Source organism: Meleagris gallopavo, chromosome 6, assembly GCF_905368555.1.
Source record: "Meleagris gallopavo chromosome 6, MGAL_WU_HG_1.1, whole genome shotgun sequence".
In the NCBI taxonomy this organism is placed as follows: Eukaryota; Metazoa; Chordata; class Aves; order Galliformes; family Phasianidae; genus Meleagris; species Meleagris gallopavo.
In genome coordinates, this window is record NC_139409.1 from 9,517,879 (window position 1) to 9,538,862 (window position 20,984).

Genomic DNA, 20,984 nt, shown 5'->3' on the forward strand with positions numbered 1-20,984 from the left:
TTCATAATGGGAACTTCCTAACACATTAGAGTATTACACCTGGAAGACAAGGAAAACAATAGCAGCAGTTCACAAGGTATTCTTTTGTAAAACCAGGCAAAGGTAGCACAATGCAGGTCTTCAGAAAGTGCTGCAAATGGTTGCAGCACTGTTGTGACAGTCAACCCACCTACACACACTGCTGAATTTAATCTAAGCCGAAGTACAGAGAGAGATCACACACTCAAACTTTCTGCCATGCTAGCATTAAAACATGAAACTGAGTTGAAAATATTTAATACTTTTCTAAATGCTGCAAGCACCTCTTATCTGATCATAGAAGTATCTACATTTCTCTCTTAAGTAATAGAAGAATGCCATTTTGCTTCGATATATTTTTAAGAAGTTATACAAAATGTGCATAGAATCACAAGCTTGGAAACGACCTGCAAGATCATCTAGTCCAACCATCCTCCCACCACCTCTGGTACCACAAGCACTAAACCAGACCTCACAGCTCCTCATCCAGATGCCCAATGAACGCTGCCAGGGACGGCGACTCCACCTCCCTGGGCAGCCATTCCAGTGCCTGAGCACTCTCTGAGAGAAAAAGTTTTTCCTCACGTCTAACCTAAACCTCCTCTGGTACAACTTGTAGCCATTTCCTCAGATCCTGTTTGTTGCCTGGGAGAAGAGGCCACATCAGACTGCATATCAGACTGTAATTGGAAAAGCTACCCAGAAGGGCCTTAAAGTTGTGGCAGCTGTGGATCCCTCACTCAGTCAATCCCCACCGCAACACTGCAGCACCACCAGTGTGCTCTCATTTGGACATTCCACCTGGCTGCTACAGCAAATACTGCCTTTGACAACACAAAACAACAGTGTATTTGCAAAGGAAAATCCTCCCTGAAATACTGCTCTGATGTGACTGACAGAGCAACCCAGGACCACTCAACTGAAGGATGCTGAGACAGCAAAGCACAAGTTCAGTTTTCTCCATGCATGCCTTTCACTTCAGTACCTACTAAATATGCTTCACTCACACAGGCAGTGAGGCTTGTTGAGAACTGCAGTACTTTTCAGCAATTTGACTCATCAGTACAAAACCTACATAAAATTTGCTTAAGTGCTGCTATTTTTGCATGTGAGTGCAAAGAGAGACAGTGCAAGTACACTGCAGAATGAAGTTATCCAGAAACCTATTTTAGCAGCAGCTTGCCATAAAATCCTCTGGGATAAGCATAATAAGCAGCTGCTCTGGAAAAAGGACAGAACAGTAGTCTGTAAGCAGTGGAGCTGGGAAACCCTTCTTCTAGCCTGACACTCAGCTTTTGCAACCCCATCTCGAGGAATGCTGGTCAGCCCAGAAATTCACTGTGCACCGCTCGCTTCCAGAAACATCGGGCCTTAACCCCATGAAGAACAACACACAAAATATATACCCCTTGCCATAACATATTTTTTGCTCCTCTATTTTTTCCCAGAGTTTAATGCAGGTTTCTGACCTCAAAACAAGTTACCAAGAACAAGAGATACAAAATTAGAAGCTAACTTCATCAACTAAAAGATTCATTCTGCCTTCATCTTTTTCTAAAAGAAAAAAAAAAAGAAAATCATCACAACAAAAACAGACTGAGGAAATTAAGTTATGCTTCCCAGCTTGATGGCCAGATTTTGTATTTTAAATATCTCTTCAAGAATAAAAATTCTTTCACATTTCATATAGGAGGGTTTAAATTTAAAAGGACTAATGAAATCACTAGATATAGTAGAAATGCATGGATGAAAACAACCCCAATGTTCACAGATCTAACAAGGCATCTGGCTGGCAGCCCATTGATGATACTGGTTGATTTCATATCCTTTATTCAGAAATCACCAAGAATAAGGAATCACTGAAAGCAATCCCCAAGTTAATGCGAAGTGAAAGATTCCCAACAAAAATATTTCAAGGCATTCTTCAACTGAAACAAAAGTTTTACCTTTCTTCTAAACTGCCAGTTGGAACAGAAGTGAAGTTGAGGTGATTAGCTCTTAGGTTTACCACTTACTACCCAAAAGAGCAATGAGATCTCTTAACTATCCAGAAGACCAGAACTTGCTACCTGTTAACTGTTAAGACAGCACAGTGCCCTCTGTCTCACCTTCAGTGAGCGCTCACAGCAACAGCAATTGTATTTAAGCATCTGTGTCCAATGGAAAGGCAGGACAAGTAGAGTTAAGTAAATAGATAAATTAACGACTGAACAACATGACACATGAAAACAATCAAGAACTGGATTTATACTTAAAGACTTGTTGTCACACCAGGTGACAGACATCTAACTTAACCAGAATTCAGGAAGTCAGACATCTCATCATAGCCTATGCTACTATGTCTCCACGTTCCACAATTGCAACTGAAAGCAGACTCAGATTTTAACTGGTTGGACTGCTGAAAGGTACAGCATGAACCAAACTTATCAGGACTCTCATTGAATTTTGCTACTTGAAAAATGCTACTTTTTGACATGCTGCTCACTTAATCACTTGTTATTCTCAGAAGTCATTTCATTCATTTTCCTCTTTTCCCCAGCAGTCTTAATTACCTCGAAATTTTAGCTTTCGGGTTATCTAAGTTTTATAGGGCATTGACACCTTATTTTTAACATTACATTTAAAAAAAAATCATATTTTATACTTGTATTTTTAAGCATAGATGACAAATTCCTTTCCAATTCTCTTGAGAATCTAGGCATGTTCCCAAGGATCCTACTGCATGCCAGAGTGTTTTGCTGTCTTCATGATCAACAGAAGAAAAATTTCCTCTCTGGATTGCTAAATACAAGCTTTCAAACTGGCTTATACAACCAGTGAGGCAGCACGATTTACTATCCTTTGAATGGACTTGTGCAAAGCATCTGTCACTGTCCTACATCACATCCTTGTCCCTAAACCTGAGAGACACGGATGTGACAGATGTACCACTCAGTGGATAAGGAATAGGCCAGATGGCCACACTCTAAGTGTTGTGATCCACAGCAACGTTCAGGTAGTGACTGGTGACAAGTGCTGTTCCTCAGGGGTCAGTACTGGGACCAGTATTGTTTAGTATCTTTGCTGGTGACAAGGACATCAGGATTGACAGCACTTTAAGAAAGCCTACTGAAGACACCAAGACGTTTGTCGCAGTCGACACGGTGGAGGGAAGGGATGTCATCCCAAGGGACCTGGACAGGTTTGAGAGATGGGGCCATGAGCAGCAAGGCCAAGTGCAAGGTTCTGCACTTTGTCTGGAGCAACCCCAAACACAAACACCATCTGGACAGAGAATGGATTGAGATAAGCTCAGAGGAGAAAGACTTGAGAGTACTGATTGATGAGAATATGAGCCAAATGTGTGTCCATGCAGCCCAGAAGGCCAACTGTATCCAGGGCTGGAACACCCTCCCCATGAAGAAAGGTTAAAGAAGCTGGGCTCGGTCAGTCTAGAGAACAGAAGGCTCCACAGATATCTCATTGAGGCCCTTCAATATTTAAAAGGAGCTTATAAACAAGATGGAGATTGACTTTTTCATGGCCTGATGACCCACCCCTGGAATTGCTGAATGCAAGGCTGGATGGGGACCTGGGCAGCCTGATCTGGTGGGTGGCAATCATGCCTACGGTGGGGGGGTTGGAAGTGGATGATCTTTAAAGATCCCTTCCAACTCAAGCCATTCTATGATTCTATTAACTTGGTGGGTCTCTTCTAACTAAGGATGTTCTATGATTCTATGCTCCTTAATGTGACCTACAAGCCAAACCACTCTGATTCTATGAGTCGTCTGCTGCTGGCTTGTGTCAAATTGCCCACAGCTCATACTGCTTCCATCTGTACTAAAAGGTTAAAGATTTTGTCATAAAAATGGAAGTTCTCCCTGTTGCTGTTTTCATGTTCTCAAACACAAGTTTGCAGTTTGCTCACCCCAAAACCAGTAACATTACATGCAAATTCAAGCTGGGTTAACAGCATCCTTAGAAGCCAGACAAGAACACAGAACACAGCGATTATACGGTTCTTACACTCTTTCACTTGATTAACTTCTAAGTGCAGCAAAATCTGTACATGCTGTATTGCACACAGTACTATCTACCATATTTTATTATTCATATTAAATCATTTTTTAAAATATAATCAAAAATCATACAAAGTTTGACATCTTAAAATCTGCCTGTATTATTTCTAGCTGAAAAACCAGCAGCTTACTATGTAAAATCCAGGAAGTATAAAGGACAGTAATGCGTGGCAGTTATGTTGAACCTATAAATACTCAGTGATAAACTCTAAAACCATGCTGAGAAACTGACAGAAGGCAAAACAGACTAACAAGAATAAGTGAAAAACAAAAAATAAATAAAAAAAAAAAACCAACACCCCACAACCACAATGTTTTATTTGGGTCTCAGTTCAAACTGTGATGACAAATGGTGAGGAGAAAAGCTCTGGTTAACCAATAGCATAAAATACTGCACAAAACATCTCTTTCTTGTTTTTTTTCCACTCAAGCACGTCATTCAACATGCACAAGAGTTCTCTGAAACTGTCCATGTTTGTTTCTTGTCTTCTTAAGGACACCACCCACTCTACAGATCAGTTACAACATGCTCACCTGTAACACCAGCACTTCATCCAGAAGTACAAGAAGCTTGCCTGAACAGATACTGAGTATTGGGAAGTCCAAGCAGATTTCTTTATGAAAAAACACAGACACACACAACCAAGTGTCATTTGTATATTTCTGGACTAGTTCTTACATTGAGCTCAGTGTTTTTAATGATCAGGTCTGCAGCAAGATTTCTAACATTTGCTTTCTCTGAAAGGATTTTGCCTGCCCTCTCCCCCCACAAAGGGACTGCATCTCAGCACAGCACACTACATGCTGTTAGTTGTTTACCAAAGATACTCAGAATACAAAATACACTTCTTTGGTACCACTTACCAAGTCTTGCACTAGGTGAGATCAAAGGCCCAGCCTTACCCTGCAACCACATCTGAGGCTTAAGGAAAGAAAGCAAGCAGTACTATGAGGTTATCCTTGCCTGAACATACTTGCAGTTTCTCCAAAAACAGACTGTAACCCTCAAGCAGGATCATGCTGAGAACAGGAAACCAAAGAAATGCAGAACTGGGAGACACTGACCATTGAATTCTAACCCACTGCAGGCATCAATATGCTATTTCTGTTTATAAACTCCACCTATAACCATGGAGTTTGCTGCCATTACTCAGAACAGAGCGGGAAGGACAGCTCTGGTGTGTTTTTGGTAGCGTGGGTTGCTAAGGAAAGACTGAAGCACTCTGCTAGACCAAGGTTCTATACTTAGGTATGCTACATCATGTGTTTGAACTACAAGGTGGAACCAATACTCAGCCTGCCACCCAACTTAATTAACTGTTAGCTTCATTCTTATGTTTCAGTATTTAGTGCAGGCATATCCATTAGCTTTGAAATAAAAAAGTGTTTTTGTTACATATTGAGGAGATCTTAAAAGTACGTTTCCAGTCCTGCCTACAGCTCATCATTCCTCTATTCATCTGAATTGTAGATCTGTTTCAGTAGCCTACCTTTCAACTCGAATAACTGCCCTGTGACCGAGCTTAACACCTCTTACACATTTTATAATAAGTACAGCAAGTGTGCTTAAATTAGACCTGAAGGGATACCACTTAAAAACAAACAAACAATTAAAAAAAACCAACATCCACTGCTGAAAACATGCATGCTTAAGCTACTAAATTGCACAGTAACATCCAGCAAGCTGCAAATCTGCCACAAGATCCATGCTTTCTGTCAGCCTCAGATACAATTAGAAAAACACTGTACGAAGTACAGAATGCAGTATTTCATTATTCTGGCATTAGAAAAACAGGTAAAATCCTGGTTCCACTAAAGTAGCTGCTGAACTATGAATTCAACAGTCTCAGGACTTGTGGCAGCTTTATATTCCAGCACACTTATAATGTTATACTGATAATAACATGAAAACACCACAAAAACTACGTTAGGAAGAACCCTTCAGCAGGTGGGAGCAATGCATAGGCAAAGTGGCCACAGAGTGCAGATAAAGCACTTGTTGTACATATATAATTAAAAACAGACTGACAGCCTTGCACCAACACTTAGCTTTGACACTGACATTCATGAGATAAAATCTGAAATAAATAGAATTTAATACTTAGAAGAACTGCAGTTATACATTATATACAGAGTAAGCAGGACAAAAAAAGTTTTGAGTAATGCTTCTTGAAATCTTAAATAATTTTAATCACAAAATGAATTGAACAGCAAAACATTCTCCAAAGCCCTACAGGGTCTACGATCCTCTAAAAACAGATGAACAGTGCTGGGCAGGCGCTCCTGAGTCTGCAATATCATTTACTCCATACTCAGCAAAAACAAAGACAGGGCTCCCCATGCAGGACTGAAGAAGACAAGCGAATGGGTACCACTGGGTGTGCAGCACCTTTTCTCCAAGACATTACCACATGCTGCAAGAGTACAGTCAAAATACTCCTGGATATTTACTGCTCTGTTGACCCTTTGACTTGTGCACACAGCAACTGTACACTTTGGTCACTTGACTCTCCTTTCGAGTCTTTGTAAACCAACAAAACCAAGGTGGGAAAAAACTACTGCTACGAGTAGTAAATTTGAAGTTCAGAAATCAGCATCTGATTAGAGCTGTATCATTTCAATCTGCATCAAAACATTCTTCATTGTCCGTTTGAGTTACTATATCATAAAAAGAACCATGAAAGAAACTGACCGCAAAGCACTACAGATACAACTATTCTTTCTAAGCTCAGCTATTTTTAAACTAAATAATATGACTCCTCCTGTTGTTTGGGTTGTTTAACATGAGCAATATATTTCTTGAAGGATGTTTCATTTTAATTTCTCTAGCTTTAATATAAGCTCACTTCACTTATTTGCAGATATTTAGAGAGGAAGACCAGCATTTTTGTGAGAATATCCTGGACTTTTTACATATGCGGTTACAAAAGCAGTCCTTCAGTGGGATCTTAAGTTATGGAAACATCTTGAGTATGTTGCAAGGATTTTCAATAGCAACAATTACTTTCAGGTAGCAAGCATAATCCACCTGGAGACCTGAACCAGGAAGACACCCCTGTATACACAGTCGCTAGTTCTGCCCAGCTAGTGCTTACACGAAGATGTTTGCCCAGAGCCAAAACTAGCCCTTGTATAAAGGCAGCCACTGCCCTCCAAACACACGATGGTTAGGACACGAGAAGGTGACAAAGTGTGCTTCTTGAATGCAGAGTGGAAATGTTCCAACATTAGCTGGAATAGTTGGGCATCTGACAGACAGGAGGGAAGGCAGCAATGGAAAGGATGGAGGGAAAAAAGAAGTTGGATACATTTGTCCTTACATAATGCAGCACAGAGCTGTGACCTTTTATCTCATATTACTGCTTATCACCCGCACTGAAGTTATTGTTGAAGACCCAAACATTTGCGAACCTCTTGAATATTCTTTACCCCTGACTATCACTACAGTCTATATTCTTTTTCCTGTATACAGCTTCACAGCAGTTTCAAAGGTTTCCAATTCAAAGATTCAAATATTGGTGATCATAGGCTGGATTACTCTGCTCTAATATTAAATTTGTATTTTTTACACATTCAACAATAACCAAGGCAACCTGCACCTGCTTTATCACTAACAGAGAGAGAAAAGGACAGAGGAGATACACATCTCGAAACACAGATAGAGACCTCTGAAGACACTTCTACTAATCACAAAGAAAAGTCACAAATGAATGCAGATTTGTGTCCAAACTTAGGTTAAATAAACTGTACTTTCAAACAGAAACCAAATATCTTATGCCTAAAAACAATCTGAGTACTAATGCTAGAAATTTCTATCAACTGAAGACAACAGCCCGAACTGCCAGATATCAACCCCTCATTCCCTAGAATCTAGCATCAGGAAATCTTGCACATGACAACGACAGAATAACTACAGCACTTAATTGAAATGCTCCAAAGCAGATTCATCCTTTATCTGTAGTTTTCTTGACAGCGGATACATCTGTGCGTAAGTAAACTTCTATATGCATTCAATGTCACTGTTACCACCTGAACTCTCAACAGATTTTACAACAGATACTGTTGATAGTGCTACAGTGCTCTTTTTTTTTTTTTTTAATGAGTTCTACAAGAGAATATTTACTACATTAATTAATTAAAATCCAACAGCTGTACTCAGATTGCTAATTCTAAGCATGCAAAAGTAGCAGTGAAGCTGTGACCTCATTACTCCAGGTTCTTATTGCAAAGAGGAAAAGGGACCTCCTGCAAAAAACGCACCTCACTCCTTCACACTGACTAAAGACAGATGGCAGAGAGGCTTATATCCCTAGAACGAGGTGCATAAGCTCAGCAGCACGAATTCATATTTCCATTTGCTATAGCAAACGTCATTATTTGTGCTAATTGGCAACAGCTTTTACTGTTGATTGTGTTGGTTTAGACTTGAATCCCAGCCCATGATGATTAATAGATACTTTCAGCAGTCTAACTTTGGTCTGTATGCAGATCTTAATCACATGTAATAGCTTTCTTGCAAAAGATATTACTTGAATTTAGAAGAATGCAGTGATGACAGTTCAAGTGGAATCAGACCTCCTGAGTAAAATGCCACAGTTCTTTTCAGAGATCTGCATAAATAGTAATTAATTTGCAGTTGTAACATTCCAGCTGAAAAAAGTACTCCGAGGAATTAAATGGAAGGCTTATCCAAACACAACCAGCCTCTGGCAAAGAAAAAAGAAAAGCACATTTATTTCCATTATAAAAGGCATACAGTGATACATATCAAAACGCATCATTCTAATTGCCCAATACAACTCTAGTCAACACATTTGAAAAATTCTCAGGACATCAAATAGTCAGTAAGCTTCACATTTATCTGCAAATGATTTTCGTTTCAACTATGTTTAAAATTTTCTGTCTTCACAACACAAAGATTTGTTTGCTTATGGAGAAGTCTTCCATCAAGTGGCTTGTAAACGATACTGGAAAAAATTAACACCGTCTTTGAGACAGGTACTGCAGTGTTTAATTATCCATGTTCACTTTTGTCCTTGGGGCTCAATAGAGTTACTTTCTGTTTAAACAGTGACATCTCAAATCCTTTGTCATTGACTAATCTGATCTGTCCCAAATCTGGTTTTATTTTTATTTTTTTCCATTTCTCTTACTCAGTGGGAGATCACGGTGTAACAGCTTTACTTATACATTGTATTCACCAGAGTACCACAGATAGGAATGTTATTTCCATGTGCTATGCAATGCAATCAATCACAGCGATAACAAGCAGAGCTGGATTTCATTGCTTTGACTGCTGGAAGAAGAAAGAAGAACATGCAAAACCCACAAGATGACTGACAAAAAGAAAAGTCATTTCCCTAAGCACTGCAAGCCTCAGGCAAGAAAACAAATGATCTTACCGTCTCTCACAGGTTACATCTAATCTTGAGGCTCCTGTGTTGCATGGGAAGCATAAATCAGACCTTTACAGTAGAGGAAATTCCAAAGTGATCTGTCAGAACTTAAAATCCACTACTTGTAGGAATAATTAAAAATTTTGCTCTGACAAGTGGAACTGTTTCTATTATCTTGTCAAAAGTTGAAGTGAAAATATCCAACAGTTTTTCAGCTGGCACTGTGAGAACACACAAGTGAACTGATGTTATTACAGTCTAAGATAAATACTTCAAAGCAATGGTAAGCAAAAGCTACGATCACTTCCATCCCTTCAAGAGAGTTTCATGTAAAGCAGGAACATCTCCACTTCTTACCTGAAGAAAATACCTGCTAAATATTCAGCATATCTAATACCAGATTCACTTAAAGTGAAGATGAAAGATTGGATGCCTCCACCAGCACTAACACTGTCCTCTGGTTTCCTATCACCCATCTCCTGAGTTAATGTTTGAACATCTCTAAAAATTGCCCAGTAGGTCCCACGTCCACTAGCTCCAAAAGAATTGCCCACAATTCCTTCCCAGTTCTGCTCGAACATCCAGAGCAACGCTGTGCAGATTCTCTCTGCAGACTTAGCATAGAGAGGTTTAAGACCTAGGAAGAAGGTGAAGACAAATACAAAAACACCCAATTTCAGCTATATAAACTTGTATTTCCAGTGACAGCTTTGCCAGCAGGGCTGTTACAGTGAACCAGTATCACAGACGTCCCTCCCAGCAGTGCCAGAAAAACACAACATTCAGGATACAGGAAGCAGGTGCACTAAAAACAACCTGTGAGTTCTGGAAAACAGCATATGAGTCCCAATCTACTGTTTTAAAATAACGTTTTTGTAGTTCCTCATCTCTCCTACAGTAAAATTAAGGTTTTTATTCTTATATGAGAATCAAATCAAGTCTGTGTTCTGAGTGGATCTAATGAACTAAAAAGGAAAAAAAAATTACTGGAGAGTTTTTTAGCACTTCAAAGTACCAGAATGAACAGATTGGTAACGTTCTTGTTATTCACAGCCGTACTCTAGAGTATTCAGACAGAACACACAGGACAGAAACTTCACAGACTACAGCTGCAACACTATGAAAACACAAAAGAACTGATAAAACAACTGCTGGCAAAAGATTTCTGTTACATAGGTAAGACACAAGATGTTATTATGTGCAACTTTGACAAAAGTTTTGTATGTAGGCAGATCTGGTAAATAACCAATTGCCACAATAAGAGACTTATATAAACAAAACAGGAATGAGAAAATTGAGGTTATCGAAAAAAGATGGAAACTGAAGCACATTCACATCAACGCAGAGCTCACACCTACCACACCCTGAAAAGAGAGAAAAAAAGCATTCTCAAGTCCAAATATTTTCCTTAAAAGACAAACCAAAGTGATCATGAGACTAGAGTTTAACCTATCAATCACTGTATTAATCATCTAAGCAACCACTATTAAATTTTCTTGTACTACATACAATTCAAATGACAAAATGCCGATTTCCCCCTCTTCCCCACCTTACCATTTCCTGGCTGCTTCTTGACATGTAACTGGCAGAGAGTGGGCGGGTAGAAAAGTGTTTTCTTTCTGGTTCAAGTATTTGAGGAGAAAGTAATCGGTTGAGGAACACGGTGGTTTAAAATATGTATTTAGTCAGCATCATAAAACTCACTACTAGACTGAGACAACTTCCTAGCACATGTCCAAGATAATTCAGCATTCTAATTAACAAGATGAATCAACAGACTGGAGGAGGAGGGAAAGGAAACAAAATAAGAACAGACATTTCTTCATTTGAAGTGTCACACATTCACTGCAGTAACGACAGCCTGCTTGGAAACATGCAGACAGATCAAACTTGCTCACTACCAACAAATCTGGAGAGTTTGTTCTATGAGGCTGCAGAAAGCAGCTCGGGGCACAGTTTGCAATTCTCTGCCCAGCAGCAGAATGCCACAAGAGTTCTCGTCAAGTGCCTGCATACAGAATTGCAAGCAGAATTCACTGCTGTATTTCAAAGCTAACCAAGTGAGCGGCCTGCAGAACGTACTGTGTGAAGAAGGGCATCTGAGAAAGTATAGAAACCTCTTTTCAGACCACGTATTACAAAGAAGCAACAGCAGTGCTTAAATACAAAACAAACTAAGAGCTGCCTCAGCTGACAAATTCTACTGGAGGCTTTGTCCTTCCCACACTGTTTTCTTTTCAGCAGGGCATTACAAACTGAACGGCACAGGTTTTAAGAACAGAGATGTGGACTGCAATACTGCAGGACTAATTCAAATCAAAACCTGGGGACTTACAGCTACCTTCAGCATGCCTTACGGGTTCTTTTAAAAATTAAATAGGGAGACACTGCTTTTTAAAAATATATTTTTAATTTATTTTATACAAGTGCACCTGTTTCCTCCCCACCTTCCTATTAAGGCAGAAAGTGAGGGAATACGACGGAGAACGGATTGCAAATACATTTAATTTCTTATTTGGTGTTCATCTTCCAAACCTTCCCAAAGAAACGATTTCAGTTTCTATCCAAAGGAATGCAAAAAAATAAATTCTCTCAATTCAAGCAAACGCATTGCACACCTTTTTCCATCTACACTAAATACAAATCTCTTCAGTGAAAATGCTTGCTTTTGAACTGCAATGTAAACCTGACCCTGCTTGCTTTTGAACTGCAATGTAAACCTGACCCTGCTGCTATATGATAAGGACAGCGAAATGACAATGTAATGCTTGCTTGTCACATGACAGTTATTTTGAGCCAAGCAAAACCAGCTCCATATTTCCAGTAATGACTTCCTGAGGCATCATTCCAGACTGCTCCAGCTGAACACCATTAGCCCCAACTCCAGTGTTCAACCGTTACTGAGAGTTCTGCAGTCACATCAGGGTGTAGCAGACAAAACTCAGTGCAATGACTCATTATCCAGCAACGCTCTGCTTTGGAAGGTTATTTATATAACTGGAGTTCCGTTGCAAATTGTGTGTTTTAGTAATTTGCTGCATAGAATTTTAATACTAGCTATTTAGCTGACAGCCATCTCAACGTTCTACTGTTGTAGTATCTCCCAAACAAAACACTTCTTTAAAGACAGCCTCCATCCACTCCTTTCTGATGGTACGCTTAACACATAACCAAACTCTTAGTTTCAGCTGGGCTGGATTGTTTTCTTCAGAGTGCGTGGTATGCTTTGGTTCCAGGTGAAAAACAGTGTTGATAACACACTGATGTTTATAGCTGCTGCTAAGCAGTGCTGTACATTCCAGTTTCTCAGAGAAGGAGCTGGGAGAAAGGAGAATTAGGAGAGCTGACTTAAACTGGTAAAAGGGACGTTCCATACAATGAGAGTTTTGAAGGGGGATGGGAGTTCATCTCACTCTCTTTCACTCGCTGGGCATCAGTCAGTAGGTAGCGAGCAATTGCTTATGCATCACTTGTGATATGCATTCATCTACATGTGCATATATATGCATACATATATCGTAACTATTATTCTTTTCCTTTTCTCTTAGTACTAGTTTTATCTCAACCCAAGAGTTCTTTGGTGTTGCTCCCTTCCATCCCACTGGGAAGTGAGCAAATGACTCTGATGGTGAGCTACCTGCTGGTTAAACCACAATACAAATGCTGCTATTTTATGCAGAAAAGGTTTCTTATCATTTGCAAGCTGCAGCTGCAGACTGAAAGCTAATTAAATGGTAACTTAAAACAAAACCAACCATAGAATAATTTATGCTGGAAGGAATCTCTGGAGCTCATCTGATCCAACCACCCACTAAAAACAGGGCTGACTCTGAAGTTGGCTCGAAGTACCCATAGTTGGTATATCTGATAATTAAGTATTTTTAAATGTTATCAAAGAACCTGGATGTGCAACTTGACATTATAAATTTTCCAAGTGCGTATTTTGCCTTCCCACAAAAGCATCTCAGCAGTGTAATCTGCCACTTGTTTCTAAGAGAATTCTCTTCATGCATGCTATTGCTCCATCTCACTTCAAACCTGACCGTAGACTTCCACATCCTCCTTTTGTAGGCAGCAGCACTCATGTGGCAGCACAGTAAGCTCACTCCAGGAAACAATCCAGCTGAATGCTCAACCTGGCAAAAATCTGTGCTTAGTTGGCCAAGTAAATTCTAATGCTGGCACAAGAAGGCAGTGGGAAAATGCAACTGTGTGCAGGACATGCTTTTTGTCAGGAGTGCACTTTTACTTCATTTTGAAACTGCAGAATCATTTGCTTTGATTTAACTGCTGGACTCCCTGACTCTCTCTGGAATAAGCTTATTTGAGCAAAGAGAAAAGCAGGACTTGGCTTACATATAAAACTTAGGGATGTTGTTTATATACATTCTCATGAATAAGGAATTGTTAATGGGAAGAAGCTTGAAAACTCCCACTGTTCTTTCTTTAACAGTATCACAGGAAGCGCATAGATGGAACAGAGCAAAACTGAAAAAAGGCTGCAGCATTTAAGCTGCAAAGAAAATAAGACTTCACAAGTCCAACAAAGACTGGTACACAAAGGTTGGCAGGAACTATGCAGGAATAAAAAATTAGAATTGAGTTGAGGATGAAATAACTCTGCAAAGAGGCTGAAGAGCACCTTTCCTTCACCCCTGAAACACCTTATCAATGAAATTCAAGAGCAGATGGGACACAGCTCACCTGCACTATGAGCTTAAGAGAAATAAAGGAATATGCTAAGGAGAGACATATCAGGAGAAAGTACCTTAAGAAGCTGAAGCAAATGGAACGGATATAGCCAGACCAGGGTACTTACTGAACACACCCAAAGTCAGTAAAGGACTTAGGGCAAGCTGATCTGGTGCAAAGACTCCTGTTTGTGGTGGGGGGCTGGAACTAGGCGATTTTAAGGTCCTTTTCCACTCAAAGTATGTTATGATTCTACAATCCTGACTATTGAAATTCACCTCTCTAACAGAACATCCTAACACTGCTGAATTTGAACTCATTCCAGTCCAATGGGGAAATAATCAACCACTGCTATCAGTCCAATAATCCACCTCTCCATAACCTTTATTTTCATTAAAAGTTCACAAACACCATACAAAGATAGGATTTAATTTTTTTCTGAAGAAGTGCAATATTCTCTCTGAACACGGAAATGCAGCTCTACATATATTTCAAGTTCCGTTTGCCAAGCTTACAAACTCCTAAGCTGTTCCCTGCTAGCTCCCGAGCTCCTGGTGGGGTGTTCATTCCCCACCTTCCCTAGGAAAGAGCAGTAGCAGGCTAAAAATGTTCAGAACAACTATCCACATTACCAGCATCAAATACAATGGAATCTATAAAAGGTTCTAGAACAGCAACAGAAATAAGTGGTTTTTGTATCTATATGATGAACCACACCAATCTAATGATCTATGTTAGTTTATAGTCATTTACTGCTGTTTTCGGAACTTGATACACAATATAAAGCCCTACCAAACTAACTTTCAGATAATAATTCAGAGGATATTTAACAACTGCATCCTTTTAAAACTTAATTTCAAAATATGTTTCAAAAGCAACTTCCAGAAACCCACATCTGAGCACAGACACATGGTCAGCAAGAAACTGCTGCAAAATTCAAAACAAGTTTTGCCAAAGGCAATTTGAGCAATTAGAAAACTTCTGTGCAATTATTAGCAATGGCTGGGAAAATGGGAGATAATTAATTTGATCTATATTGCAGCTTAAGTCAAAGATGTTTATTTTACTAGAAACAAAACACTACCTGTTCTTTCATTTTAAAACATAGGAACACGACACTAAAGAATTGCTTTGAATATTCAAAATTTCTATGGCAGGCTTTCATTATTATAAGCTCGTACGTAAACATTTGTATAACAGCCATTCTATTTACCAACAGGTCTTCATGCAAAGTAAAAGAAAAAGAATGGAATACATATCCAACTACATTCTGTGATGTGTCAACAATCTCAAGCAGCAGTAATCTAAAGCCAGAGGAAACTTGTAGAAGAGGCAGAAAAGGTTGACGGTTACTCTTGGTTCCTTTGCTCCCTTCTATAAAACTTTGATCTTCACTGCCAAGATCTTTATGACTTCTGCCTATTCAAATATGGCTAAAGTCAGCCCCACCCCTATATTCAAAAACTATTCAGGCATGAAAACAGCACTGGCAGACTTGAATGAAGATAAAATAAAGATACATCTTCCTCAGTTATTCAGACAAACAGCACATTTGAAGAATACATTTGAAGTAGTTCCAAAAGTCGCTAGTAACTCAGATAATATCAATTTGTTATAATGAAAAAAACCAACAATATAAACACATAGTTAGAAGGCCTGATGTACCTAAAAACAGTTCAGAAAATGAAACTATTACTTTCAAGTTAATATTTTTCTACAGTATTTGACATCATGTTGATAAACATCAGCTCATCACATGGTTTTCTACCATAAGTACTCCAGAAAAGGATCTTGCTGTACGAATCACACAGTGGTGCTTATTATCACATTATACACGAGAGAATGAAGCACATGACAGAAATCATCTCAGTACATTTTTAACACAGTAAACTTGAAAACTTTATTTGAGAAAGAGGAATGGTCTCCATTCCTGATATCATCATTCACATCTCTTAACCATCCAATACTCCCAGAAAGTCACCCAGGTTACCTTCTGAAGTACAAGAAGTGATACTGAACCAAATTAAGCTTCTTCCAAAAACAAACACACAAACACAGAAACACACAAATCACATGTGATTATGTGATGTGTACTACTTAGGACAGAAAGCAGTTTTGAAGAAAAATAAAGCGTCAGGCAGAAGGACGTGAACTTCATTTGTTAAGTACTCTTCAGCTATTATTCAATTCTTACTCACACCGTTTCATACTTTCCAGATGCAGGCTGGCAGCCTAGAGTATACGGCCATCTGCGGTACTCACCAACTAAACTGATGAGATCCAGCTTACCATTAAGTAGCCATACATGGAAGTAATTTTTCTTATAAACGCTATCTGTCATACCAAACTAACATTTGGAGAGGAAGAGAAGGATGTATAACAATGTCTCACAGCCTCACTTTACTATTTTGGAATGTCTCATAAAAGCTCACCTGTAATTCCTGCAGCTACAGCAATAACAGCATTAACTGAAGATATAATTAGAAGTTGAGAGAAAGATCTTTTTGTTCAATGGGAATTAATAAACAAACATGGCATTGCAGAAATCTATTTGTTTACCAGACTTATTGAGTACATACCTACGTCAGTAAGGAATCTTTGGAGACTCCTGTCCCAAACTATCAACCTAAGATCCAGTTCACAAGTTCAATTCTACAGCATTCAGAACTCTTTATGCCAAACAGATGTAAGAGCATCACCAGTTCTATCCTCTGTGCTCTGCAGACGTAACTCAGTACAGGATATGACTCTGCAGTTACAGCTCTAACGTTTCTTTTTTCACAAACATACTGAGTTATCAGTATAAACCAGTTATTACTGAAATCTTCACTGCTCTGACCACATAACTGGAATATCTGACAAGTTCATAGAAGGGTTTTAGGAAAAAAAAAAGTATATACATACATATTATTCTAACACGAGACTAATTATAAATAACTTCATAGTTCTCTGGGCAACATGTTCCTAGCATACCTGGCATAGGCACGTACAGAAGTAACTGAACTTTGAGCTATTACTTTCTTTCTTCCCTAAAAAAAGGAGCAAACAACCTGCTGTGATATCAGCACTTGGTAGAAAAAGCAACCCTGACATATCGATTGCCACCAATTCATACTGTGTCCAAATCAGAACATGCAAAAAAATGTCAGTGTGACTTTCAGGAAGTGTAAATAGTTCACAGGATTACTGTGGGAAGGTAAATGTGCAATTTTTATTTACCCAAATCTATCACCGTTACCAAGGAAAATGACCAAGGTGGAAGGCAATGGGACCCAGTGACTGACCATGAGGTCCCTGACCAAAGGGTTGTGACATCAGTGAGATGACTGTCTAGCCTGGTCGCGTGCCTGGACTCCAGCTGAGCATGTCTGGGAGATCTGGAATTTTGAGCCAGGCTTCGAATCATTGAATGGCTTGGGTTGGAAGGGACCTCAAGGATCATCAAGCTCCCACTCCTCTGCCACAGGCAGGGTTGCCAGCTGCTAGATCAAGACCTAGATCACCTCATCTTGCTTGGTGTGGGGCTGCTGGCATTGGCGCACAAAGGACGATGTCACCTACCTGATCCTTGACTCCACCAGCTTTACTATGACTGTGGGGCACGGTGGGTGCAGAACAAATCAAGCTGTTCCCTACGTGAGGACTGGGTAAAGACCATCAGGTACTTGGTGAGGTCAGACAACAATTACTTGGAGTGCTTTGTCCCAGAGCCTGCATAACACTCGGATGACAGCCTGCAGGATGAGAAGGGAGCTACAGAGCCAGTGCTCAGCTGAGCTTCCCACCTGAGGTCTTGGCAGCACTTTTCTTGGAGGTCACCCAGGTGACCTCAAACCCCTGTTCCAGTGGCTGCAGGAGCTGAAAATGGTCTCCATCAGCAAATGATGGGAAGTTCTGGCAGGACAGAGCACCATCACATGCTTTCTGTGCATATACAGGCTTGACCAAGTGCAGGCACACTGTGGCTCCGGTAGGATGGAAGGTACACATCCTCCTCTCAGTATGTTTATTAGAGAAAATCACCATATTATTGACAAGGAGCTCCTGCCCCTACCCATGCTGCTCACTCTTGTGGTCCTGGTGGAAGCTACAGAATCATATGCTTATGTATGGGGCTGCTGAATCACGGCCTGAACCTTTGATTGATCACCTGAGGCGAGCAATGAGTCAGCCATGGGAGCACAGGTGAAGGCAATTCACCTGTGCTGCAGGAAGGGGTGGAGCCTGGCTCCACCTCTCCTAGACCCATTTAAGAGCCGACTGCCAGTGGGGAAGGATCTCTCTCTGGAGTTCTGCTCCATCAGGAGTTCATCTTGCAAGCCCAGGACAGGGTGAGTGACTTTATTTCATTTCCTCCAATATAAATTATATTAGCCAAGCTCCTGGATATATATATATACCATCTGTATATCCATTGATTAAACAGCTTATTTCCATGATTAGAAACCAAGAGAGCATACTTCAGTTTGGAGTCACATTGAAATAGACAGATAAACTGGATAACAGCAACCTATCAATAGTAAAGAGACGTCAGACTTTATATATACCTAGTATCTTTTCCTCAAAATATGACTGAAGTCAATGAGTCTCCAGGATAACTTTAAAACAAAAGGAAAAAGAACAGCTGTTGTCCAAGACAGGTTACACAGACAGCAAAAAAACTTACACAGAACTTAATGACTATGAAAGCAGACATGAAGGATCACTTTTAATTTGGGTGATTTCACAGTCCTCAAAACTGCTCTGTTTTCCAGATTGTATGTAACCTGCAACCTGCATTTATTTGGTTGCAAGATACTTCTAGAATACAGCATGCAGTTAGCATAAAAAAAAAACAAACAAAAAAACCCGAGGTTTTTAAAATCTGAGAATAAGATTAAAGAATGGGGGGGGGAAAAAAAGGTGATTTACATCTGCCAATTGACATATCAGAAGGCCACACTTCAGGGAAGCCCTGCCTATCAATCAGCTGCTCTCTCACTATATGATGATACACAGCTGTTTGCAGCCAGCACTCATCCCTCTCTCTAACATATGCTGAGCAGAATCCAAAGTCAAGAAGCCCCTTTCTAAATTCAGGTACTCAGACAACTCCACAGAAGAATTAATTGCCGTTTTATCAAAAGTAACAAATTACAAAAAGGAAAAAAAAGCCAACAGCTCTTACATTAGCTCTATGTTTTCTAATTTAAGACTTGCATTTCAGCTCCAGGCAGTAAACCCATCTCGTTTCTTTTAAAGACTTTACTACAATACTTCCCCAGAACTCAGGTAAAAGACACAAGAAAACAGAAGCAAAAAGCCTCCCATTTCACACCTATATGCTATATCTGCTCTGGATGCCCAAAACTTGCATAACTTCCTTATTGGAATTGGGATGGGCCACATCAGGTGTAAGTCTGACCATGTGAAAACAGCAGCTGGGACAGTTATTACAGCCCTGCCTCGTGCAGGGTCACTGCACCCAACAGAAACGGCTGCCAGAGAGGAACAGGGAGCAGCCAGCAGCAACACCACATAGGAAGTTTGCAGGAACCCTCAAGGCTGCTAACGGTGAGAGCTGCGAGCCCTGCACAGCAGGTTACTATGGCAGAACAGGCCGGGATGAATGCTGGCAGGTAACTGGCTGTATGCTGTGTTTAAAAAAGCGCTAACACACCAAAGTAAAAATTAAAAAGAAAGGGTATTTCAGCTTTGGAGCCGTTCCAGCTAAAAGCTAAATTAAAAAAATGGGAGCTCCAATGACTTATTAGAAAGCTCCAAACCTCAAAGGAGGGTTTTACTTTCCAAGGAAGCCCTCCACAACCAACCGCAGCGCAGCACAAACGAGGCCACCGCGCCCCTCACAGCGAAGCCCTGAAACCACTCGAACCACCACCTCGTCTTTCTGTTACCGTTAAGGGATGCGTTATTTAAAGATGCAGAACAGCTCGGACACTGATTTTGTCACCTCCGGTCTCAACTTTCTCAGAAAACACTCCTTCTCCAGTGCGCATCACGGGGAGCTCACAACATCTGCGGGGTAACGCGCGGATCCCCGCGATGAAGTTCACTGAGCGGGGGAAGCCCTGCCCGCTATCGGGCCGGAGGGCAGCGCCGGGCTCGGGCTGACGGCGGCGGGGCCGCGACGCCGGGGCGGAGGGACGTTCCCCGGGCTCGCCCAGCATCGCAACGCGCAGGACGTGCCCCCCGGGTACGGCATCCCCGCAGCCAGCCGCTGCCCGCAGGAGGGGCCGAGGCCTCGGCCCGCCCCGCAGCCGCGCTGCCCGCCGGGCTCGGAAGCGCCGAAGGGTGTCGGCCGCGCGCTCCCTCCCTCGCTCACTCACCCACGCAGGCAGATCGGCGGAGGAGACGCTGAGCCGCACCGCCTCCTCCTCGTCCTCCAGGAAGGCGAGCGCCCGGCCCAGGCGGGAGGTCTTGCCGCCGCGGTGCCGCCGGATCCAGAAGAGCCCGCACAGGGCGATGAGCACCCAGCTGAAGCTCAGCCCCAGGTAGCCCAGGACGTACACGGGGAAGATCAGCACGAAGCTCCTGGCGAACTGCGACACCAAGCCGGTCACGTCCACGCTCAGCATCGAAGGCGGCGGCGGCTCCGGCCCCGCGTCCCCCCCGGCCGCCGCTTTCTCCGCCGCGGCGGGAGTCCCCGCGCCGGGGCACTGCTTCTCCGCGGCCCCGCTCATGCTTTACCGCGGCGGCGGCTCCTACGAATGCGGCCGCTCCTCCCGCTGCCGCTCCTCCTCCTCGGGCGCTGGCTGCGAGCGAGCAGGGGGCAGGGCGGCGGCGGCGCCTCGCATCCTGCGCCCGGCCCCGCTCGCCG

At 41.5% G+C, this 20,984-nt stretch overlaps 1 protein-coding gene across 5 annotated transcripts in view; it reads right to left on the reverse strand.

The window, feature by feature from the left end:
• The window catches only part of ESYT2 (extended synaptotagmin 2), a 66,691-nt gene extending 45,707 nt beyond the window's left edge, over window positions 1-20,984 (reverse strand). For 3 of the 5 annotated variants that reach the window (XM_085227032.1, XM_085227031.1, XM_085227029.1), the window contains exon 1: window positions 20,494-20,984. In XM_085227032.1, the coding sequence (XP_085083158.1) occupies window positions 20,494-20,847 (354 nt within the window). In that variant the 5' untranslated portion in view covers window positions 20,848-20,984. Of the gene's footprint in view, window positions 1-4,943; window positions 5,003-5,144; window positions 5,164-20,493 lie in introns of those variants that run through there. The other 2 variants (XM_085227033.1, XM_085227034.1) reach the window with 2 other exon arrangements.